This window comes from Battus philenor, unplaced genomic scaffold (genome assembly GCF_028537555.1).
Source record: "Battus philenor isolate CCGP_79_NKW_IND1 unplaced genomic scaffold, ilBatPhil1.0.hap1 SCAF_6, whole genome shotgun sequence".
Classification (NCBI taxonomy): Eukaryota; Metazoa; Arthropoda; class Insecta; order Lepidoptera; family Papilionidae; genus Battus; species Battus philenor.
The window spans coordinates 3,585,736-3,604,555 of NW_027181726.1; the positions used below are offsets into that span (position 1 = coordinate 3,585,736).

Genomic DNA, 18,820 nt, shown 5'->3' on the forward strand with positions numbered 1-18,820 from the left:
TGACTGAACTTTTATTTTATTATTTAAAATTTAACACGTATAGTATGAGTTCAATGTTACTTTTCTCAAATAATTCCTCATCATTTGTTAACTAAAAAAAATCATAACCAACAATAATAATTTCTTAGGCCTTATTTAAAATCCAATAATTTATTTAATATCGTATCAAGTTTCCAATAATTACAATGTCCATCAATCGCATATATTTACTTATAATAACTTCCAAATTTAAGAACGTAGGAGGGCCTGAATAAAATTTCAAGGGGTCAGTGTATAACAAGCAATGTTAACTGGCAGAGTGAATGAACCACGTGACCTCATGTGTACTTTATTTAAAAAAAAGCAAAGATTAGATACTATACAACATAGTGAGTGCATGTGGGAATGATAGACTGGCGAATGAGTCAATAACAGGCTTTGCATTTATGGACAAACGTCTGTAGGAATTTTTTTATTGCATTTCTAATCCTTTATAATATGTACACGTGAACACAACTGCGAACACATTGTTATGTTTAATGTTTGTAATATATGTATAAATACATGATATATAAATATTTTAATTTTTATATTAAATAATTAATTATATTATGTTTCTTAATTAATCTACTATTTATCATATATATATATGTATAATAATATATAAATATTATATATATATATAAATAAATATATGTATGTATATATATAAATATTTATATATATTTATTCTATAACATTTACACACGTGCTATTTTGGTTATCTCTGCACCACAGGCATTAAGTCCGCTATTACGCAGGTTGTAAAAAGAGTTCATAAAAAAAAATAACGAAACGGTGATTCACAGCCTTCATGGTACGTTCTAGTTTGATGGTATAATGCCTTGTAAAGACAGACGTCATCTTTGAAGATACATCTGTTATAGAAAGATTACTTTACTCTCTTTACTCTCTCTCAAATAAAGGTTGAGTGAAACATAAAGATTTTTAACTATAGAACAGTTTTGAACTGTAGAATGAATACCCACCCAATGATAGGCAGGTTTTTTTCACTTTTGGTCCCCGCTACTGAGTACCTCTCGTTCCACCTCCTATTTTGTTGGGAACAGAGTTTTGTTGGGGCAATAATTTTTTTAGTTCTCTTTTTATTTTACAGTTTCTATGGCTCTTTAACATTTGGTCTATTATATTTTAAATTTATCGTTATTTCTTTTATTTGTCACTTTCCATCCTATTCTCAGTAACTACAGTCGATGGAGAAGTTTGTATATCATAGTTGTATATACGATTAAAGATATTACATCGATTTTAATGCGACATGGCAAAAAATATAGACCCTAACGCAGTAAAAATTAATTTGTATGAGTATATACCAAGAATACATGAGTACATTGTACCTTTAGTATGTTTAGTAGTGTTGTATTTATCAATTTTGGGGGAGTATGCATAAACGGATAATACGTTGGTGTTAGTTTTTGTCATGTCAAGGCCCGTTTGATTGCATGTAAGTGAGTAATTTACAAGTAATTCAATAAAGATTGCGCTCGTGATATCCGAGCTCTGATTATCGCATTGAATTCCAAAAAAAAACTCGTTCGTTCCTACTTTGCCTTTAGTTAACTTACTAGTGCAATACTGTATTGCTTGAGGTATAAACAGACAAAGCTTCGTGTTTAATTAAAGTAATAATCGCTTGCGGATGTAACTTAGTGATTTATATTATATGGCCACTACTCAAGAACCGTGGTCGTACTTTTTCACGTATAGCAAAATTCTAAAAACTTGTGACATTATGGATTACAGTTCAACTATATCCTAAAAACGGGATTATTATCACGTTTATGTTATAAGCTTTTGAACAATGGTTACTGGTTCATATGTTTTTTAACTTACTGTAAATTATTTTGAATTCGTTTTAAGATTCACAAAATGTTTTCGATCCCTGTCTACCAGTGCATAGAATATTATAAACGCGACACGTAATTTCTCAGCATTCTATGGATTCACCCTGTATAGCTGGTTTAAGAAGGTCTCTTTGCAATGCTTCAGAAGCTCGTTTCAAGAACGAGCTGATGTTCGCAACAGTCTTCAGTCCTTTAGCAGGTTATAGAGAATATTTAATGCAATCAGGCGTTATTTTGTGGAAGTCCATCTTAAGTAAGAAAAGGACTAGCTCGTTGATAATTGATAAGAAAAGAGTCTTTGACGCTGTGTTTGGCACTAATCGGTGTAACATAACTCCTGAAGATGCCGCGTGGAGGGATGCGACACGTGTTGAATGGTTCAACGGTGGTAGTTGTGTAATTCGCATTGTTTGCCGCATACGCATTTATCAGCGGGCTGGCGGGCGGTGTATTTTGTTGCACGACTACCACTGCATGTGCGGAAGTGACTAAATATTGGTCCTTTTCTTACTTGGTTATAGAGAAATTAATCATACTTCTAGTTCACACTTCCACCACATAAAAATCCTTGTTAAATATTTAATGTAAATATATTTCGTTTTGCTTTATGAACTTTAAGGCATTGTTTGGTTCTATCAAAATTATCTTTTAATAAACGTCTCTCTGATATGAAACTTTTGCAAGAAGCGGTTATTTTCATAGATTAAAAAGATTGTAGTTATGGGTAAAGTAAATGAATTTTTTCACAGGATTTGTTATTTCAAAAAAGAAAAAAAAGTAAGAGGTGTTTCGCTTCGAGATAGAATTGGTTGCATATTTATTGACTTGATTTAAAATTCGGTGTCATGGTTTGTAGAATTGATTCCATCATTACCTTGTATTACCTTAATACGTTCCGTTATTATCTTATCGCTTGTAACCAATATGAAGCAGTGTGGACCTTGGCCCTAATTTTTAAACTGAGGTTGAAACTTAGCTTGTGACTGTAGATGTTAAACAACTATTAACATTTGATTACCTTTTACACTATCATGTAATTATTGGAGTTATTTGACGTAATTAATTAAATATCAATAATTTTGCACTTTCATTTTGATAATATTTTGATAACATTGTAAATTCAAAAATATTTTTTAGTATAGCTTTATGTTGATATAGGATTTACCATGGTGTTTTAAAAAGATATTCTAAGAATTCGTCCAATCGTCGTTTTATTGTAGTTCATAAGATTTAAGCAAATAATTACGGTATATAAGCGTGAGACACGACGGATGATAACATTCAGTCGGCAAAGGCATCTTGGTGCTTTGCCAGTTTCGTATTTATTATGATTTACCTTAAGTTAATTTTATTTGTGTTCGTGTTTTCGATCGAGGGACGAATATTACGTGAGTAATTATCTTTATTACATAATAAGAATTGTCTTTTGATGCAGATCTTCTAGAAGATTAAAAAGGCTTAGGAATGATAATGATAACGCTATTGTGAAATAAAATAGCCTCACAATTTTCTATACTTTTTACATATGGAACATGAGTTGTCGAGATACAGTTGAACTGTGTGGGCAATATAATAATAAATCTTTTTATATATGCAAACGTGGGATAGATGGTGGGAGTTAGACTTTTAATTGAATATTTTGTATTATTGAACAAAGTGTAAAACAAGTGCAATGTTCACATGACTTTACATAAACATAATTGCGATTTTTTAATCTAATTTTCGAGATGATAACCTATCAATCTTCGGTCTCTTGGAGCCCAGTTTTCCCAGAAGGCATACAAATGCGATCAAAATACTTGGTGTCCTCATAATCATGCGCCAAGGTTTTGTAGAGAGCCCCTAAGTAGTCACTGTAAAGAGAATTAGCGTGTCCTCACGTCATCCTTCCATCGTAAAGATTGCCTATGCTTTTCCATCTCGTTGTTTTTAGGGCCATGTACTATAACTTGAACAGCTGTTCAGAGCGCATTATGCCTATATTGGGATGAAATCGGAAAATCAATATCTATAACATAATAATATTACCAATAGTTTGTTAATAAAATATGTATGTAATGTAATAGACTTTTTTATTATTTACGACATTTTAATAAAGATGTCTCTCTTCAGCGATAAAATGTCTTGTCCTTTGGTTTTAATCTTAGTTTCCTTGCATTTATTAGGTTAAAAAAGCGATATCAAAGGAAGTTGAATAGACACCAATAAATAAATAGAATAAACATTTGGTTTAGAAATAAGCTCGCTCTATAAATTATATTACATGCGGTTGACATGAAAACAATTATGAAATCTTATTTGTAAGATAACGTAATGAGTTCATCAAAGTTGTGCAAATGTTACGTATTTGTTGTAATAAGAATAAATTTATTCCATTCATTTCACGCTAAATAACATGAACTACTTCCCTTTGGGCTCTTGTAAATGGTTTTCATGACAAGCGAAACAAAATGGTTAACAATTTTTGAATGATCTCTTTTAATTTGGAGTAATAAATTTTGATTTATTTAATATACTTCGGATAAAAATCGAAAATTTATACATTATTTGTTTAGTAAAATGAGACTTGCATTTGCTTGTTAAGCCATTTGATATTCACAGTAATACTTTGTCATCTTTTCTTAGTTCTTCGCTCCATTCATTTTCTTTTTAAATTTTCTTTTATCTCTTTCACTTTAAATTTGTAAAAACCTTGTAGAACAAGGATAAATTGTTACAAAGTTTTCAAAACTGTATTGCATCACAAAAGGAATATTAAACAACCTTGGAGTTAGTTCAGAGTTGATTTTTTAGAAATTTTTTGGCGGTAAATTATGACAGCTATTTTTTCCAAGACGTTCAAAGAATTGTTTGTCTGAAGTGACAGTGGGTGAAATACATCGCTCGTGAAATCTCAAGTGGCGGTCGTGAGCTGGTAAACCTAGTGTAGGATTCCCCACTTGGTATACCGACAATATAATCAAGGTCGCAAAAAATCGCCTGATGCTACCCGCATCGCAAGACAGATCTGTGTGACTATGTTTAGTAGAGGCGTATGCCTTGCAGTATACTTCTATCGGCTGACATGTGGGACGAATACTGCATTCTTCTAATACATTTATAAATTATTTCTTACACAAATCTGTCGTTACTTCATGTAAGACCGACAATTGTTTGATTATCAGAATATTCAAATCTTTGATTAGCAAAGAGGTCATCTCACTATTGTTCATTGCTTTGCAAATATAAATCGAATCTTGTAATGGTCATTGCAATTATAATTAGTGTCATGGCGAAATAATTCTAGATCGGATGCCGTAAATTAAGTTGAGATATAACTAGAGGCTTAGGCACTAATGACTTGATTCTGTCGGGGAAGGATCAGAGTTATAACCGACCGCTTAATGACTTTTCTGTCTGAATAGAAGCGTACCTATTTCGCCTCTTAGAAAATATGTTTTTACTGAATTGGAGACGTCCTTTTCGTGTAATAAATCCACATAAAAATGAATGTTAGAATTTATCCTTTATGTTGATACAGGTTGGTTTTAGCCACTACTTGTAATAATTAATGTTCGTGTTATTTTTTAATATTTATGCTACTGTCTATTAAATAAATTTCATTCGATACAAGATCGTAAGTATTTACGATAAGTGAAATGGTTCGTCACCGTTATCATTATTCCAACCGGTTTTGGCTTCCCAGGATCCAGGGTCTTCCAAAATGTTTACAACGTCTCAGATGGAAGCAATAATCTGTTTAATACGATGTTGGGGATCATACCGAGTATTTTCTTTTTCAGCTAGAAATCCTTTGGAGGAGAACATATTGAGTTTCTTAGCCGAATGGCAGGGAGCCAGCAATCAGCCGGGATCGTTTCCGATACCGTCTTTGAAGACTGTTATAATCCCGCCTGTCGCTTATTATTATGACGGGAAAGGAGTAAAGTGAGTTATATTCTATCGTATTTAGTAATGGGCCTTAATACTAGCGGGTTTATTTTGCTAGTTTAATGAAGATAACAAAAGGTGATAATAACTCGTGCAAAACATTTGTAAGTATTGTTCCTGAACATTGCGATTCCGGCTAAGATTCCTAAGGGAGCCTTCCTTCGTTTACGATAGCCTCTCTACAATCGAATAAACATTTTTTATCATCTCAACAGTGGGACTTCCACTGTTAGACACAGCCCACGTCATAGACTTCAATTAGCACCATTTGGAAGTGATTTTCATTAAGAATGTTGCAACGACTTTACCAAGGTTGTATGTCTACCATGTGGATCTCTTACGTCGGACTGCTAGTCTGTGGTTTCTACTCCAAAGCATTAAAGCTAAAGCGGCGACCAATTCTGCGGGTTATGTGGCTTGCTTAATGTCACTTCGACTAGCCAATCTGTTGTGGCCGTGTAGCATTCATTCACTATACTCATATCTATTAAATCTGTAAATATCAAAGAGTGAACAGCATTTGTCTAAAACAGAAAAATAAAAAGGGATCTGTATCTAATAAAGTTAATGGTTTAGTGGAACGTATTAGTTTTTCTCTCAAATTTAACCCAATACATTCTATTTTAATACTATTTTAATATATAATAACTATTAGGTACCAATGTCTACCTCATCACTTTATAGATTAAAAATGTTTCCTCATGGAAGTCTCACAATTGCCATCGAAAGACATATTTATATGATTACAATCTCATCTATAAGGGGGTAATGGTTTCACGGCGCTATCACACCAAATTTTCACCTTTAACGCTGACTTTATTTTATGAAGGAACATTAGCTGGAAGTATATTGGTTATTTCATGTCAGAGAATATTGTAATCACGTGCATTGTTCAATTTTGACTAAAATTTTATACGAATTAAATAAGACTTTATGTTTATTGAATATAATCTTTGCCTGTTTGGCACAGAATTTTTTTATCAACATTTCTCTATTTTTTTTTGTTTCAAAAGAATTTATCTGATTTTATTCTTAAAGAGAAATAAAATTACGCCATGTATAATTAGTGCATGTGTGTTCACATGGGTGCGTGTGCGTTTGTTTATCATTGTAATTGTGTTTTAGTCTTTGTGATTAGCAAATTTTTAGTACACTTTACATTTACAATTATTTTTACCATAAATAACCGAAGCTGTTTTTATCTTTGATTGATAATGTTCTTTGCTTTTTGTTCGTTTATATGGCTTGATCAGGTTAAATTAAAAATGAAGAAAATTTTCTATTAAATTCCAAAGCATATGTATAAAACTTTTCTATCTAAATCAATGTTGTTGTAATTTTAAGACTAGACTCATTTTTAGTTTTACGATGTTAAACTAGTAAGGCTTTGGTTTATATTTATATTAATATAGAACGAAATATTATTCTGCAGTTATATTTTTTGTAAGTGCAACATACGACGTCCTTCAAACCGGACTAACCAACGGTCAAACGGTTTGTCCGGACAAACCGTTCCGGACAAACGACGCTGGATGCAGGCCGCCTATAGGTTCTATGGGAACACTATGGGGCAAGCCTATTGCGGATAGCAGTCGCCGTGTTGCTGAAATAATGGCGATGACGATGAATGTTTTATGTTATCAAACAGGTTGAATTATTCGATCGGCGAGATGCAGTTGACCGGTCTTGACAATTTTACGGTCGAAAATATTTTCGCTTCGGAAACTTCCCTAGATGTGACATTATCGCTGAGATTTCCAGTTCTGTCGCTATACTCTGGTATGTTTTTAAAATATTTATTAGTTTTTATTAGTATATCTATTGATGCTCTTTTATTTAATCTTGTTAAGAACGCCCCAATACTCTTAAAACAAGCTGCAAACAACATATTATAATAATAACAACATATTTAAAGGAATATGTCATTCATCATTTCACTTAAATGGTCAATTACGGCCTATATACTATGGTTGAGAAGTGAACAACGATATCTTTTAAAAAGCTTAAAAAAGTTTTTTTGTTATATGGAACTATTCCTATTATATTCAATACTAAATATATTACTTACTATTTTAGTGTCTTATATACTTTATTTCTGTTTTGCTTTCAGAAAAATATAAGTTAAAGGGTAGAGCATATTTTATATATCCATTAAGAGGTTCGGGAAAAATGCAGTAAGTTATGCAAATAAACTTGATTAATTAAAAAGTAATTAATATTACAAAGTCTTTGTGAGAAATCATCAAATAACTCTTCTTTTTCAGCCTTACTTTAAGGGATGTTTTTATTACGGCATCAGTACGATTTGGTGCAAATGGTAACAGTACGAAAGTAGAGAACTTTTTGCTTAACTTCGATGTTAATAAAATAGAGGTAATATTTTGTTCCTAACTTATTTGGATGTCATCCGATCTATGGGTAACAGTTTGTCGGAAGTTAGATTTTTTATGATAAACTACGACAAGTTTTGCAATATAAATAATAAATTAATGTGATATAATCTAAGTAATCAATTTATTAATTTTAAAACAAGTTAATAAATGTTATGGTCTTAAATACTAACAGCTTTAGCTGTTAGATGACAGTGTAGATTTGTGCATCGCGATTTCAAATCTATCAAAAAACGCGAAGTTTCATTAGTCATTTCTTTTCTGAATTTTTTAAAGTTTGTAAAAAATTACGAATGAAATATGTTAAGTCTTTCTAAAGTTTTTCATGAAAATTGGTAACTTTAGAACGACTCAATTTTGACGTAAATTTTTATTTACTTATATCTGTATATACGTTTTTAAATATATATTCATTTTCCAGGCTAACTTGGAGAACAGTTCTTGGCCTATCAATGTGATATTGAATACAGAAGGTGTACAGATCTTATCAGAATATCATGGAACTATAGTCGACGCTCTGTGGAACTATGTAGTGCCCATGGTAAACGACTACTTGAAAGACATTCCCACCGCTGAACTTCTACAGACTGCAAACACGCTTCCCCTGTTGAATGCTAGTTGAATTGTTATTACATTGCATTTTTAAAGACTGGATACTGATTTTGTTATTTTTTTACATCGACAAGGCTTTAATAATTACCTGTCATCAGTCATCGGTTAGTTAAGCGATTAAGTTTAAATGATGACAAAGTTATATCTTAATGGGAACATGCTGTTGGAATTTGGAACTTTCAATTACAATTCAGGAAATTTAATAAATAAAGAGTTACGGTGACAGACATCCTTAGTGTAAATAAGGTATGTTGTGTTATTATAAAACAAATTTAAATGGATTTGATTAATTCCGGTAGATTCCAGAAGAACGAAAAATAATGTCAAAAATGTCACCAACCATAATTACGATCATTGTTAGTTATTCTTATGTTATTGAATAAATATTAAAGTAAAAAACGTTTTATTCTTAATATTTTTGTAACATAAGTTTCCAGTGTTGGGATTTCTCTCGAATTTGCATCTATATCTATCTTGTTTACGGAACATGTTTATAATGCGATAACGTCTGTAATATGTGAAGCATCATACGCAATGCGACATTCAATAAGCTAATTAATGCTCTTTAAAAACCCTTCAATTATAATTAGTAAATATAGTATCGATGTTAGTATATTCTGTATATAAGAGCAATATTTAAATATTTATGATGAGCAGTGCTAGCGATGGGAGGTCGCGGGTTCGATTCCCAATCTTATATAATGAATATTTTGTTCATTAATTATGTAGTATCGCCACTGCTTAAAAATAAGTCTCCAAAGGATGAACAACTGCTTCCCCTGCGTATCATAATACCATACCGCGACCGCTAGCCCTTCTACCAAGCGTGTCGATTATGGTATATCCTCCCATGTAGTAACTGTCTATAGGTTAAACGACGAAATTATTTTTATAATATACAAAGAAATTAAGATTCATTTATTGTGTGACGGTAATTGATACGATACGTTCCAAAATTTCTTCTGAGAAAAATATACTGCAACTGCATTTTTTCCTCTGGTGTTGGAAGTCTTTGCTTGAGAGCAAGGACTAAGAGGAAATGAATGCGTATAATTTAGCGCATGCAGGACCCTATTGGACGATCTTGTTACAATTATAAGTAAACAAAACTACGTATTTACGATTTTAGACAATGTATTCATAAAATGATGCCTTCGGGATGTAGTACTAGAGATAGGTGCTGAGAATCCCGTTGACGGCACAACGAACCAACTGTTCGATCTTCAAAGAACTCAATATAAAAGAGAGGTTATCATCGACTGTGCAAATACGAAACCTTTAGTTCTTTGAACATATCACCCCTAATGAGGACTCACTAGAACGTTCATTGGTGCAAGAGGAAGTATAAAGTAAAAAAAATTGTGACAGACATATGATAAATACAAGAAATAAAAATAAACCCGTAACGCCTAAATTTAGACTTCAAAAAGTTAACAAATCCTTTATCGGACCCCGCCTACGCAATAATAAAGTTCCACGAGATATTTTAGATCATTCTATTCTTAGTTTTAAATATCAAAATTAAAGTATGGCGTTAAATAAATTTTATAATAGTTTAAAGAGTTTTAGTTGATCTAAATGTGTGGTACTTGATTAGTAGAGTCATTTATATAGTGGATATTATAATGTATACATCAAAAATTTACTCGTATAAATTAAAAAAGAGCAATTGTCATATTTTGTGCGAGCTCTTCTTATAAAATCATAATAACGAGCCAGTGGTAGCTGACTACGAATATTGTTAAAATAATCGACTATTCAAAAGTGTATTTAAATGCTTGCTCGAATAAAGATTTTTTGAATTTCGAATTAATTACTATTGGACAAAGAGAATCAATGTATTCCAACCTATGCAGTTCTCTGCTCCTCTTATGCACCTAATTTAAATAACTATCCAGAAATGCTTTATCTAGTGTAACGTGCACGTTTGAGAGCTATGTTGACAGATATACATCGCCGGATTAATTTTAAAAACAGGATTGACATAGATCCATTTATAACAGATCATTCATACAGCTCTAAGCTTTTTATAAACAATGAAGTAATTAGTGGTTTATTACCGCTAGACTTAAGCAGATATTAAGATAAAAAATACATGTGTTTGATGTGTAATCTGTGTCTTAAAGCGACATAGCCACAAGTGTACGTCTGAAGATATCATATAGAACATTGACCCAAAATATTAGGCGAGAAAACTTCTATTTTCTTAACATGTATTTATTTCGAAGAGGAAAAACTTATTTATCGGGAAAATTACATGAGCGTTATCGGAGTCGAAATAATTTGGGTTCCGATTTTTCACATCGCTACATCTTGTCGCAAAAGGATTATTGTCTTCTCTTCATTGGATACGGTAGGAACTAAATGACTTGTTATTTACTTAATATTGGCTGTATTAGTAGTTCCTAAGTTTTATTATGTAATAACTATGGAAAGTATCTTTTAGACTCAATATAAAATTAACTTTTTTCTTTTTTCTTTGTTGTACATTTCATGGCTTAAACATATTATTCCATTTTTAAATAAGATTAATAAATACTACAATCTATTACCGTGTATGGGTACATTCTTGCAACTGACATATTTATGCCGTAATCAAGATGAGACAATAGAATATTCGTCTTTGTTAATTATCCTAACAGATTATATATGTACATAATTTTAAATATTTAATTGGACAGGATACTGGTTCTGATATCCAGATTTTATATACCGTTTTAGAAGCTTGAATGTTTCGTTTGAATATATCCTACAGGTGTACATTCGAATTCATGTCTGAGTTGTGAGCAGTCCACCTCTTTATTATTATAATGCCGGCTTGGCCAAACATACACTATGCGAAGGTATAGGGAGGAATGCTGTTTCTTTGATAGAAATAGGACGTTGTTATTTATAATGAGCTGTGAAATCAAACGAAAACATCCGAACGCTGCGAATAAAGGTAAGAAAAAATAATTCTACTGTGTGACAGAGTTCGCTTTCATGTTGCCAAACTCGTAAAAATCTACACGGAAACGCCCAAAAGGAAAATCCTACCTAGAAACATCAAAAAATAATTTAATTCGTAGATCAGCTCAAAATAGGAACGCTTTGATTGTCATAACAGTGGAGCTCTGGCAGAAAGATGAGAAGAGGTTGTACCTAGCGATTGGAAATTTGAATAATATACTTGCAAGTATTCTTACAGAATTGTTATTTATAAAAAAAGAAGAAATTAGTTCTTTTAAGTTATTTACTAATTTACATTATAAAGAAAAGTGTCCGTGGTAGGTCACTTACCGAGTAGTAGTAGTAGTAGTAGTAGTAGTATTAGTAGTAGTAGCAATCGTAGGTCGCGGGTTCAATACAGCAAGCAATACATACACACTTTGTATATTAATTATATAAGACTGCCACTGCTTATAAACAAGTTTCCAGAGGATGGGCAGCAGCATTCTCTGCGTACGATAGTACCGTGCAGTGATCGCCAATCCGTCTGCAAAGCGTGGCGAGTCGTTTCTGTCGACATATTTTACAGAAAAATCGATTGATTTTTACCGCACCGGCATTGCAAATTTGTATACTTGACGTTAAAAGGTTGTTGATAACGAAAGTGTATTGTTATATTTGTGAATAAGTATATTGTTGATTAGAAATAAAAACTTAGTCCTGTGAATTTAACTTAAGAAAGCGACTTTACTTTCCGGTCCCCCTAATAATTGTGCACACACAGTTAAAATAAACTTAAAATACTTCAAAATGGAGTTAAATTTGGATATTCATTAAAAGATTGCAAGTTAATATTTGCAGTGGCACTAGGAATATGAGTAAATGTATTTAACTTCTTCGTTCGTTAGATCATTTGAGAAGTAACGCTTAAGTTTTTGTCTAATGTTATAAGGCGTTAAACTCTGTCTACATATTTATGGATAGTTTGCGAACCAGTCGCGGTAGAAGATAGGAGGCGGTTCGTTAGCTGTAATACATACGTACGTAACGTTACTTGTTTTTTGCAACGGTTAGCTTGTGTACAAAAAATCCGCCCTGTTAGTCTATTGTTTGTTGTTTGTGTATTATTTATCAATTCAAAATTTAAATCTCACTGTATTTCTTCCTCTCTTATGGTGTTTACGTAATTGAAGCAGAAGATAATGATTCATCAATCGTGAACACATCAAGCTCAACTAATGGTGAAGATAAATTATTTTATACGATTGTCTATAAATAAATAAAAGCTTTTTGTTTACCAAAAGGTTTCCGCCTGTTTATCTATCGGGTAAAGTACATTGCTATTATCGGCGTCGGAATAATGTTTACACGGATTTTCCGCTCTGCTAAATCGTTTTCTTCAAGTCGATTCTCGGACAATCGAGTGCTGGTGTTCGAGTGATCATTGTCCCTTTTATTTGGAAAAATAAAAAAGAAGGCAAACCTACCGTAATAATTAAAGGTCGTGCTATTATTTGTCACCAATATCATCATCATTTCGGCCATAGGACGTTCACTTCCGGTATTAAGTTTATCGTACAGATTTTCAATAGAACTGGTTGTAAGTGGCCTGAATCCAGTGACTTCATTATTGTTAGGTGTGCTTCGCTGTGCTTGTCGGTGGCAATATGCTGTGCGCTATTTGGCTTTCCCAGTGCCAGTTCAACTTGCCATTTCGTTGGGCTCAATCACGTTCGTTCATCTGCAGATCTCCTCATTTCTTCTCGTAAAATTGAAGCTTGCAAATGAAGCCCAAAGTTTTTATTGTTAAAATGCTAAGATTTAATTTGTAAAAGAGTATCGACAGTAAATAAACATTGCAAATGTAGTTTAACATTGCGTCATCTAGGTGTAGAGCTAGAGACATCTGTTACAAATATTTGTAGGATGTGCAAATATTTACTTGTGCTCAACCGTCTTTTGACTCTCCACATAAATAACAAAGACTTACAGAATCGGATTAAAAATATTACGTCTGACATTTCTTTATTTGTGTATTAATTTTTATTACACTATGACAAGCTATTTTAAGCGATCATGTGATTTTTAGAGATAAATGTAATGATAAAAACTATAATCTTAACGTCAACTTTTTAAACTTTAAATTTTCACTAGCTGAGTCTTATATCTAGGCATCATCAGTGGCCTTTCTGAAGCTGAAGTGGTGATGAAGATGATACCTTTCACGTTATATTAAGAGTTGTTATGTTATGTTATGTTTATTAATGGGGCATGACCGTACGTGCTTAAGTGCTAGTAGTGCTAACACCACGTGCATGTGGAAGACCAGCGCGTTGCGCGCCGTCTGGAGTCCTAGTATTTTGACATCTCGTATACAATTTATTTTATTCACCATCAACTTCAGTATATATAATAGTAAATTGTACAACCAGTATCGGTAGAATAAGATGCAGCGAGATTTGACTGAAAAAAAAAATGATAAAAATGTCAATGAGATATTACAATTTTTTACGTATGGTATTGGTAGATAATAAATTAACTACGTTTCCCTCTGAACTCATCTCGCGAGAGATGTGTTCCAGTACTGCATTTAATATTCATCTGAATAACAGACAAAATCATACTTAAATGTGAGTTTTAATAGTTAATTTGCGTTCTATGGCGGTTATCAGTGTGCATTGAGGTAATGTGATATGAGATGATTTTAATTAAAAAATTAGATGTATTATAGGCGTTATACACCTTTAATAAAGATAACTGATAATAAAGAGAACTGCCTAAGAGTAGTAATATAAGATATGTAGTTAGATCATTCACTGCTGGCACTGTACTGTTTCGAAGATGATTATGCTGTTAGTCCTAAGGCTTTTACAGCTTTTTGTGATATGAGTTGACGGAGCGGAAGGGTCTGTGAACTATACTAAAAACTAAAGCATTTGTGTTTCAGATCCTACATTTGTCCCTGCGATGGAGATCGAAGCGTCGAAGGCGAGTCTTACCTGGTCGTTTCAGTGTTGATGTTTGTGTAGTGCGTGTGGAGTGAGGATTAGAGGACAGCATGGACCACTCGGCAATCTAAGGAAGGATACTTATCCTACCTCGGATCGCCCAAGCTGTTCACGACACCGTTTGCGTTTCGGACGGTGGAGAGTGTTTTGCTTGACTTTAGTACATCGCACGCGTTTTTTCAGCAGACGTCAGTGGAGTGGCTATTGCTTACTGCTGGAATTAGACCTCCTCTTCACAGATAATCGCACAAGTGCTAACCCGTGGGCCTCTAAGAAAAGAAAACCTTCTTATTTGACCTGCGACTGGACTCCGAGAACGCTGCTCTAACGGTGGGTCCGTTAGAGCAGCGTTATAGCCTTCGAGTAACCCCATCACAACAGGATGCTGCGTTGATACTAACCATTATATGATATGATATACTAACTGTCGAAATCGGGTATAATATTATTCCCGCAAGTGCATAAACAGACACGCAATTTTTTCAATACAAGCATTCCATATGGAACAGCTTTACAACCATTTCATTAATCCTAAAGATGTAGCACAAATGCATCTTCTGAGCACTTGATTTTTTTTAAATAAATTATTAATGTCGTCATTTTCGTAATGGAAGTGTAGCAGTTGTATTAGATACGTAAATGATAAAAACATGTTTATAGGAACACAGAATTATGTTAATGCAGATTTATATAAAGCTAACGTTGCTCCAACTGTCCATCGGAAGAATAATATTTCTTTTTCCCCGCGTAACCCCGTTTATTATCAAACGCTACCTGACCCCAGGCCAGCGGTCCGGATATTTATTGCTTAAATATATTTCCTTTTTACAACATTCTAACTTTATGCCGTGAAAGTTCCAGACAGAGATAAGGGAATAAGGTAGTTGAACGAAATAGTAACTTAAAGAAAGCAAAATTAAGATCCCTTTTTATGAAAATTCTGAACAGCATTTTTTTGGGTGTTTTTTTAGGAGTTCAATTTTATTTTAATTTTCTTGTATTGGTTACTGGTCTACGGTAAAACTAAGGAAAAAAAAAAACATCTCGAGAGGTTCGATTTTCAAATTCGGAAATTCTTTATTCAACATGGGATGGATTACATCTCCTAGTGCAGTCTACCTGTTCGCATAATTGTCGCAGACTTGAGAAGTACAGGAGAAACAAACTCTAGAATCTAAAATTGAATATATAATTTAAAAAGATGTAGCCTGTGATTCTTAAAGTCTGTCATCTTCTATGAAATATTGCATCACCGTTGTTTCAGTCCATATATGCCCACTGCAAACCATATGCCTCTACCAAAGATATCTAAATCTATACCATAATCGCCACGTTTGGCAAGCGGGTTGGCGATAACAGTTTAGCATTATAGTATGCAGAGGATGTTGCTACCCATTCTCTGGAAACTAGTTTCACACTTTGATCAGGGTCACAGAATGTGGATTATATAACATTGTATACCGAGAAATGAACTCGCGACCTACGATCGCAAGTTTCAGTTCCCTACCGCTGCTCTATTACTAATTACAGTTATTTACAATGTAGTAATCCTAAGGACAAAAACGTTCTTTGCTATTTTTTCATTATAGGACCTTTGTAGACATTCGTAAGAAATCGTATGACTGAATGATGATCGCAGAGCTTAATAAATAAGATATATTATATTCAATGCTCACCTCAGTTGTAACGGGTTTGGCTGTGGCAAGATATTGTAAGGGTTGCCCAATGTATGTTTGAAAATTGTAGCCTTATTTAGCATAAGTCTGGATGCAAATACCACTCCTCTACCGCTGATCTTAGAGTTAAATGAATTCTTTTGATTCCGTCAAACAGCTGCTTACATCGCTTGCTTAATTACAGCATTTGTTACTAACAAAGCTCCGGCAATATTTGGTCTGACCATAGTTTGGAACTACAGTGTCTCGGTTTATTTCCATTCATTTCCTCAGTCACTGTCCGGGATTCCTAACTGTTATTCCTTCGATTGTATCAATGTGTCCAAAACAAAGAACACTTTACCAATAACTACTAATTACTTTAAAGATGTATTCTAGAATAGTTACGGGAGATAACAACGACTGTATTGTATATGGTAAATATGTGTAAAGATATTGTATACTTGATGAATAAAAATACATTAAAAAAGAAAACAAACTAGGTAAATTCTTACTATTAGAAATTAATAGAAAAAACTTTATTTTCAATTGCCTTGACATTGGCGCGATAGTTATGTAATATACACGCAGCAAGATGTCTGATATTGTATCTCAAAAGTCATATTACACCAAATTCCTTAAAATAATAAGCAAATTTGTTAGAAGATCCATTTGTAACACAAAACTCGACGTCGCGGGAATGTTTGAAGAGAAATTGCGATGCTTGCTTTCGGCGATGACTTGTTAATGAAGCTCGTTATGTCTCTCTGCTATTTGATAGTACAATTTGTTAGAAAAACCATCTGTTAATTGTGTATTTGTTTTTAATTAGAATTCAAATTGAACACTGTTCCTTTTCTTCTTTCAAATAACGTAGCTTTTTGTTTTAAGATACTATCGTTGAAGAACTATAAATACTAGACCAAAAATCGTGCTTTAATTATTCATTAATGGGAGCTGAAAATTTAACTGCTTCAATATAAAGAACTAAAGTGACTGATAGCTCGAAGAATTGCTGGAATGACAGTGGGTGAAGCATATCGTTCGTGCAGCTGACGGCATTTGGGGTCGAAGAAAATGCAGTGTAGGTAGGTTCCTCATTAGATGGATCGATAAGTTCAATAACGATAATTTTTGCGATGTTTATAGAATGCCTATATCTTGCAGTGTGTGTCTATCGGCTGACATGAATAAATGAATGGATCAATATAAAGTTATCTGTGAACACTATGAACAATCAGTAAGACAGTTAAAAATAAAACTAGGTACATCTTTTCTTTTTATGTTCAATAAAATTTGTCACGAAATTACTCCATACCCAATTGTTGGAGGCGTAAAATAGATTCGTTTCTACATTTTATTATTTAACGTCTCAATTTATTTCAGGCTTTCTGCCAACGACTTTATTGTTATCAGGGTCTTTGTTACTGTGATGATTTTTTTTTGCTACAGCTTTTAAAATCGTTAACATTATATTGTTTTATTTTAAATGAAGGTTATTGGGCAAAAGCATCTATTGTCAGATTTTTTTCTTCTAAATCTTTGTATAAATATCAATCATGTCAGTGTCAAGATTAATATATTCTTTGTAACGACCCTTAAAGTATCTATGTGACCGTCGTGTACAAAATGATCATTTATACGGTGGAAATAGTTGTTTTTTTATTAAGACATTCATCAGTTAATAAATAATTTAATCAATCTAAAATTTGTGTTATTTTCTTCCTTAGTACCTATTCTATTTTTATTTTTATTTAAAGGTTCCACTTTGTATTGCGATTTGGGAGCAGTAACGGTAGATTGTAAATATTAAAAAAAAAACCACCTAGTTTAAAACGTGGTTCAATACTGAAAATCATTACTGTAGTGCGGATTATTATAGCAGTACGTATTTGAGTAAGGGTTCCCATTGCAGAGTAACGTTGCAGAAGGAGGCTGCAAAGAGATTAGAGGAAAAGAACACTAGAACTCCTCATAAACAGCTTGAGGTCTCGACTTCGAAGGAGATATCACTATGTTCTTCTCCAACTTAAGAAGTTGGCGACATGGCCTCGGCGGCGTATTCGGACAAATTTCCGTGCGTACCTGTTAGCCCCGTGGACGCGCGTGTCCTAATTCTGTTCTCTATATGATAACGGGTCGGGAGTTCCTGTTCTACCCTAAGATGGCGCGCCACTAGGCCGCAACTGTTAAAGCAATGGTGACATGTAAAAGCTTTTGTAGTTTTAATAACAAGCGTCAAAGAAGACCAATAAAAATAAAAACAAATTTACAATACATTACGTCATCTCTTTTATTTATTTTATACATTCAATCGTCGACATCTTACTTTGAAAGAATGCTAACTAAGAATGTAAGTAAGAAAACAATTTGTTAAGCAATAAACCCTACTTCAAAGTTATTACGAGCGGGTA

At 33.1% G+C, this 18,820-nt stretch overlaps 1 protein-coding gene across 1 annotated transcript; it reads left to right on the forward strand.

Annotated features, from left to right (window-relative positions):
- Nucleotides 1-3,175: 3,175 nt before the first annotated feature.
- LOC137930556 (uncharacterized) lies at nucleotides 3,176-9,161 on the forward strand. The gene is made up of 6 exons (XM_068773848.1): nucleotides 3,176-3,271; nucleotides 5,666-5,810; nucleotides 7,462-7,592; nucleotides 7,924-7,987; nucleotides 8,078-8,186; nucleotides 8,625-9,161. The coding sequence occupies exons 1-6, from the start codon at nucleotides 3,211-3,213 to the stop codon at nucleotides 8,823-8,825; spliced, it is 711 nt and encodes a 236-aa protein (XP_068629949.1). The 5' UTR covers nucleotides 3,176-3,210; the 3' UTR covers nucleotides 8,826-9,161.
- Nucleotides 9,162-18,820: the final 9,659 nt, after the last annotated feature.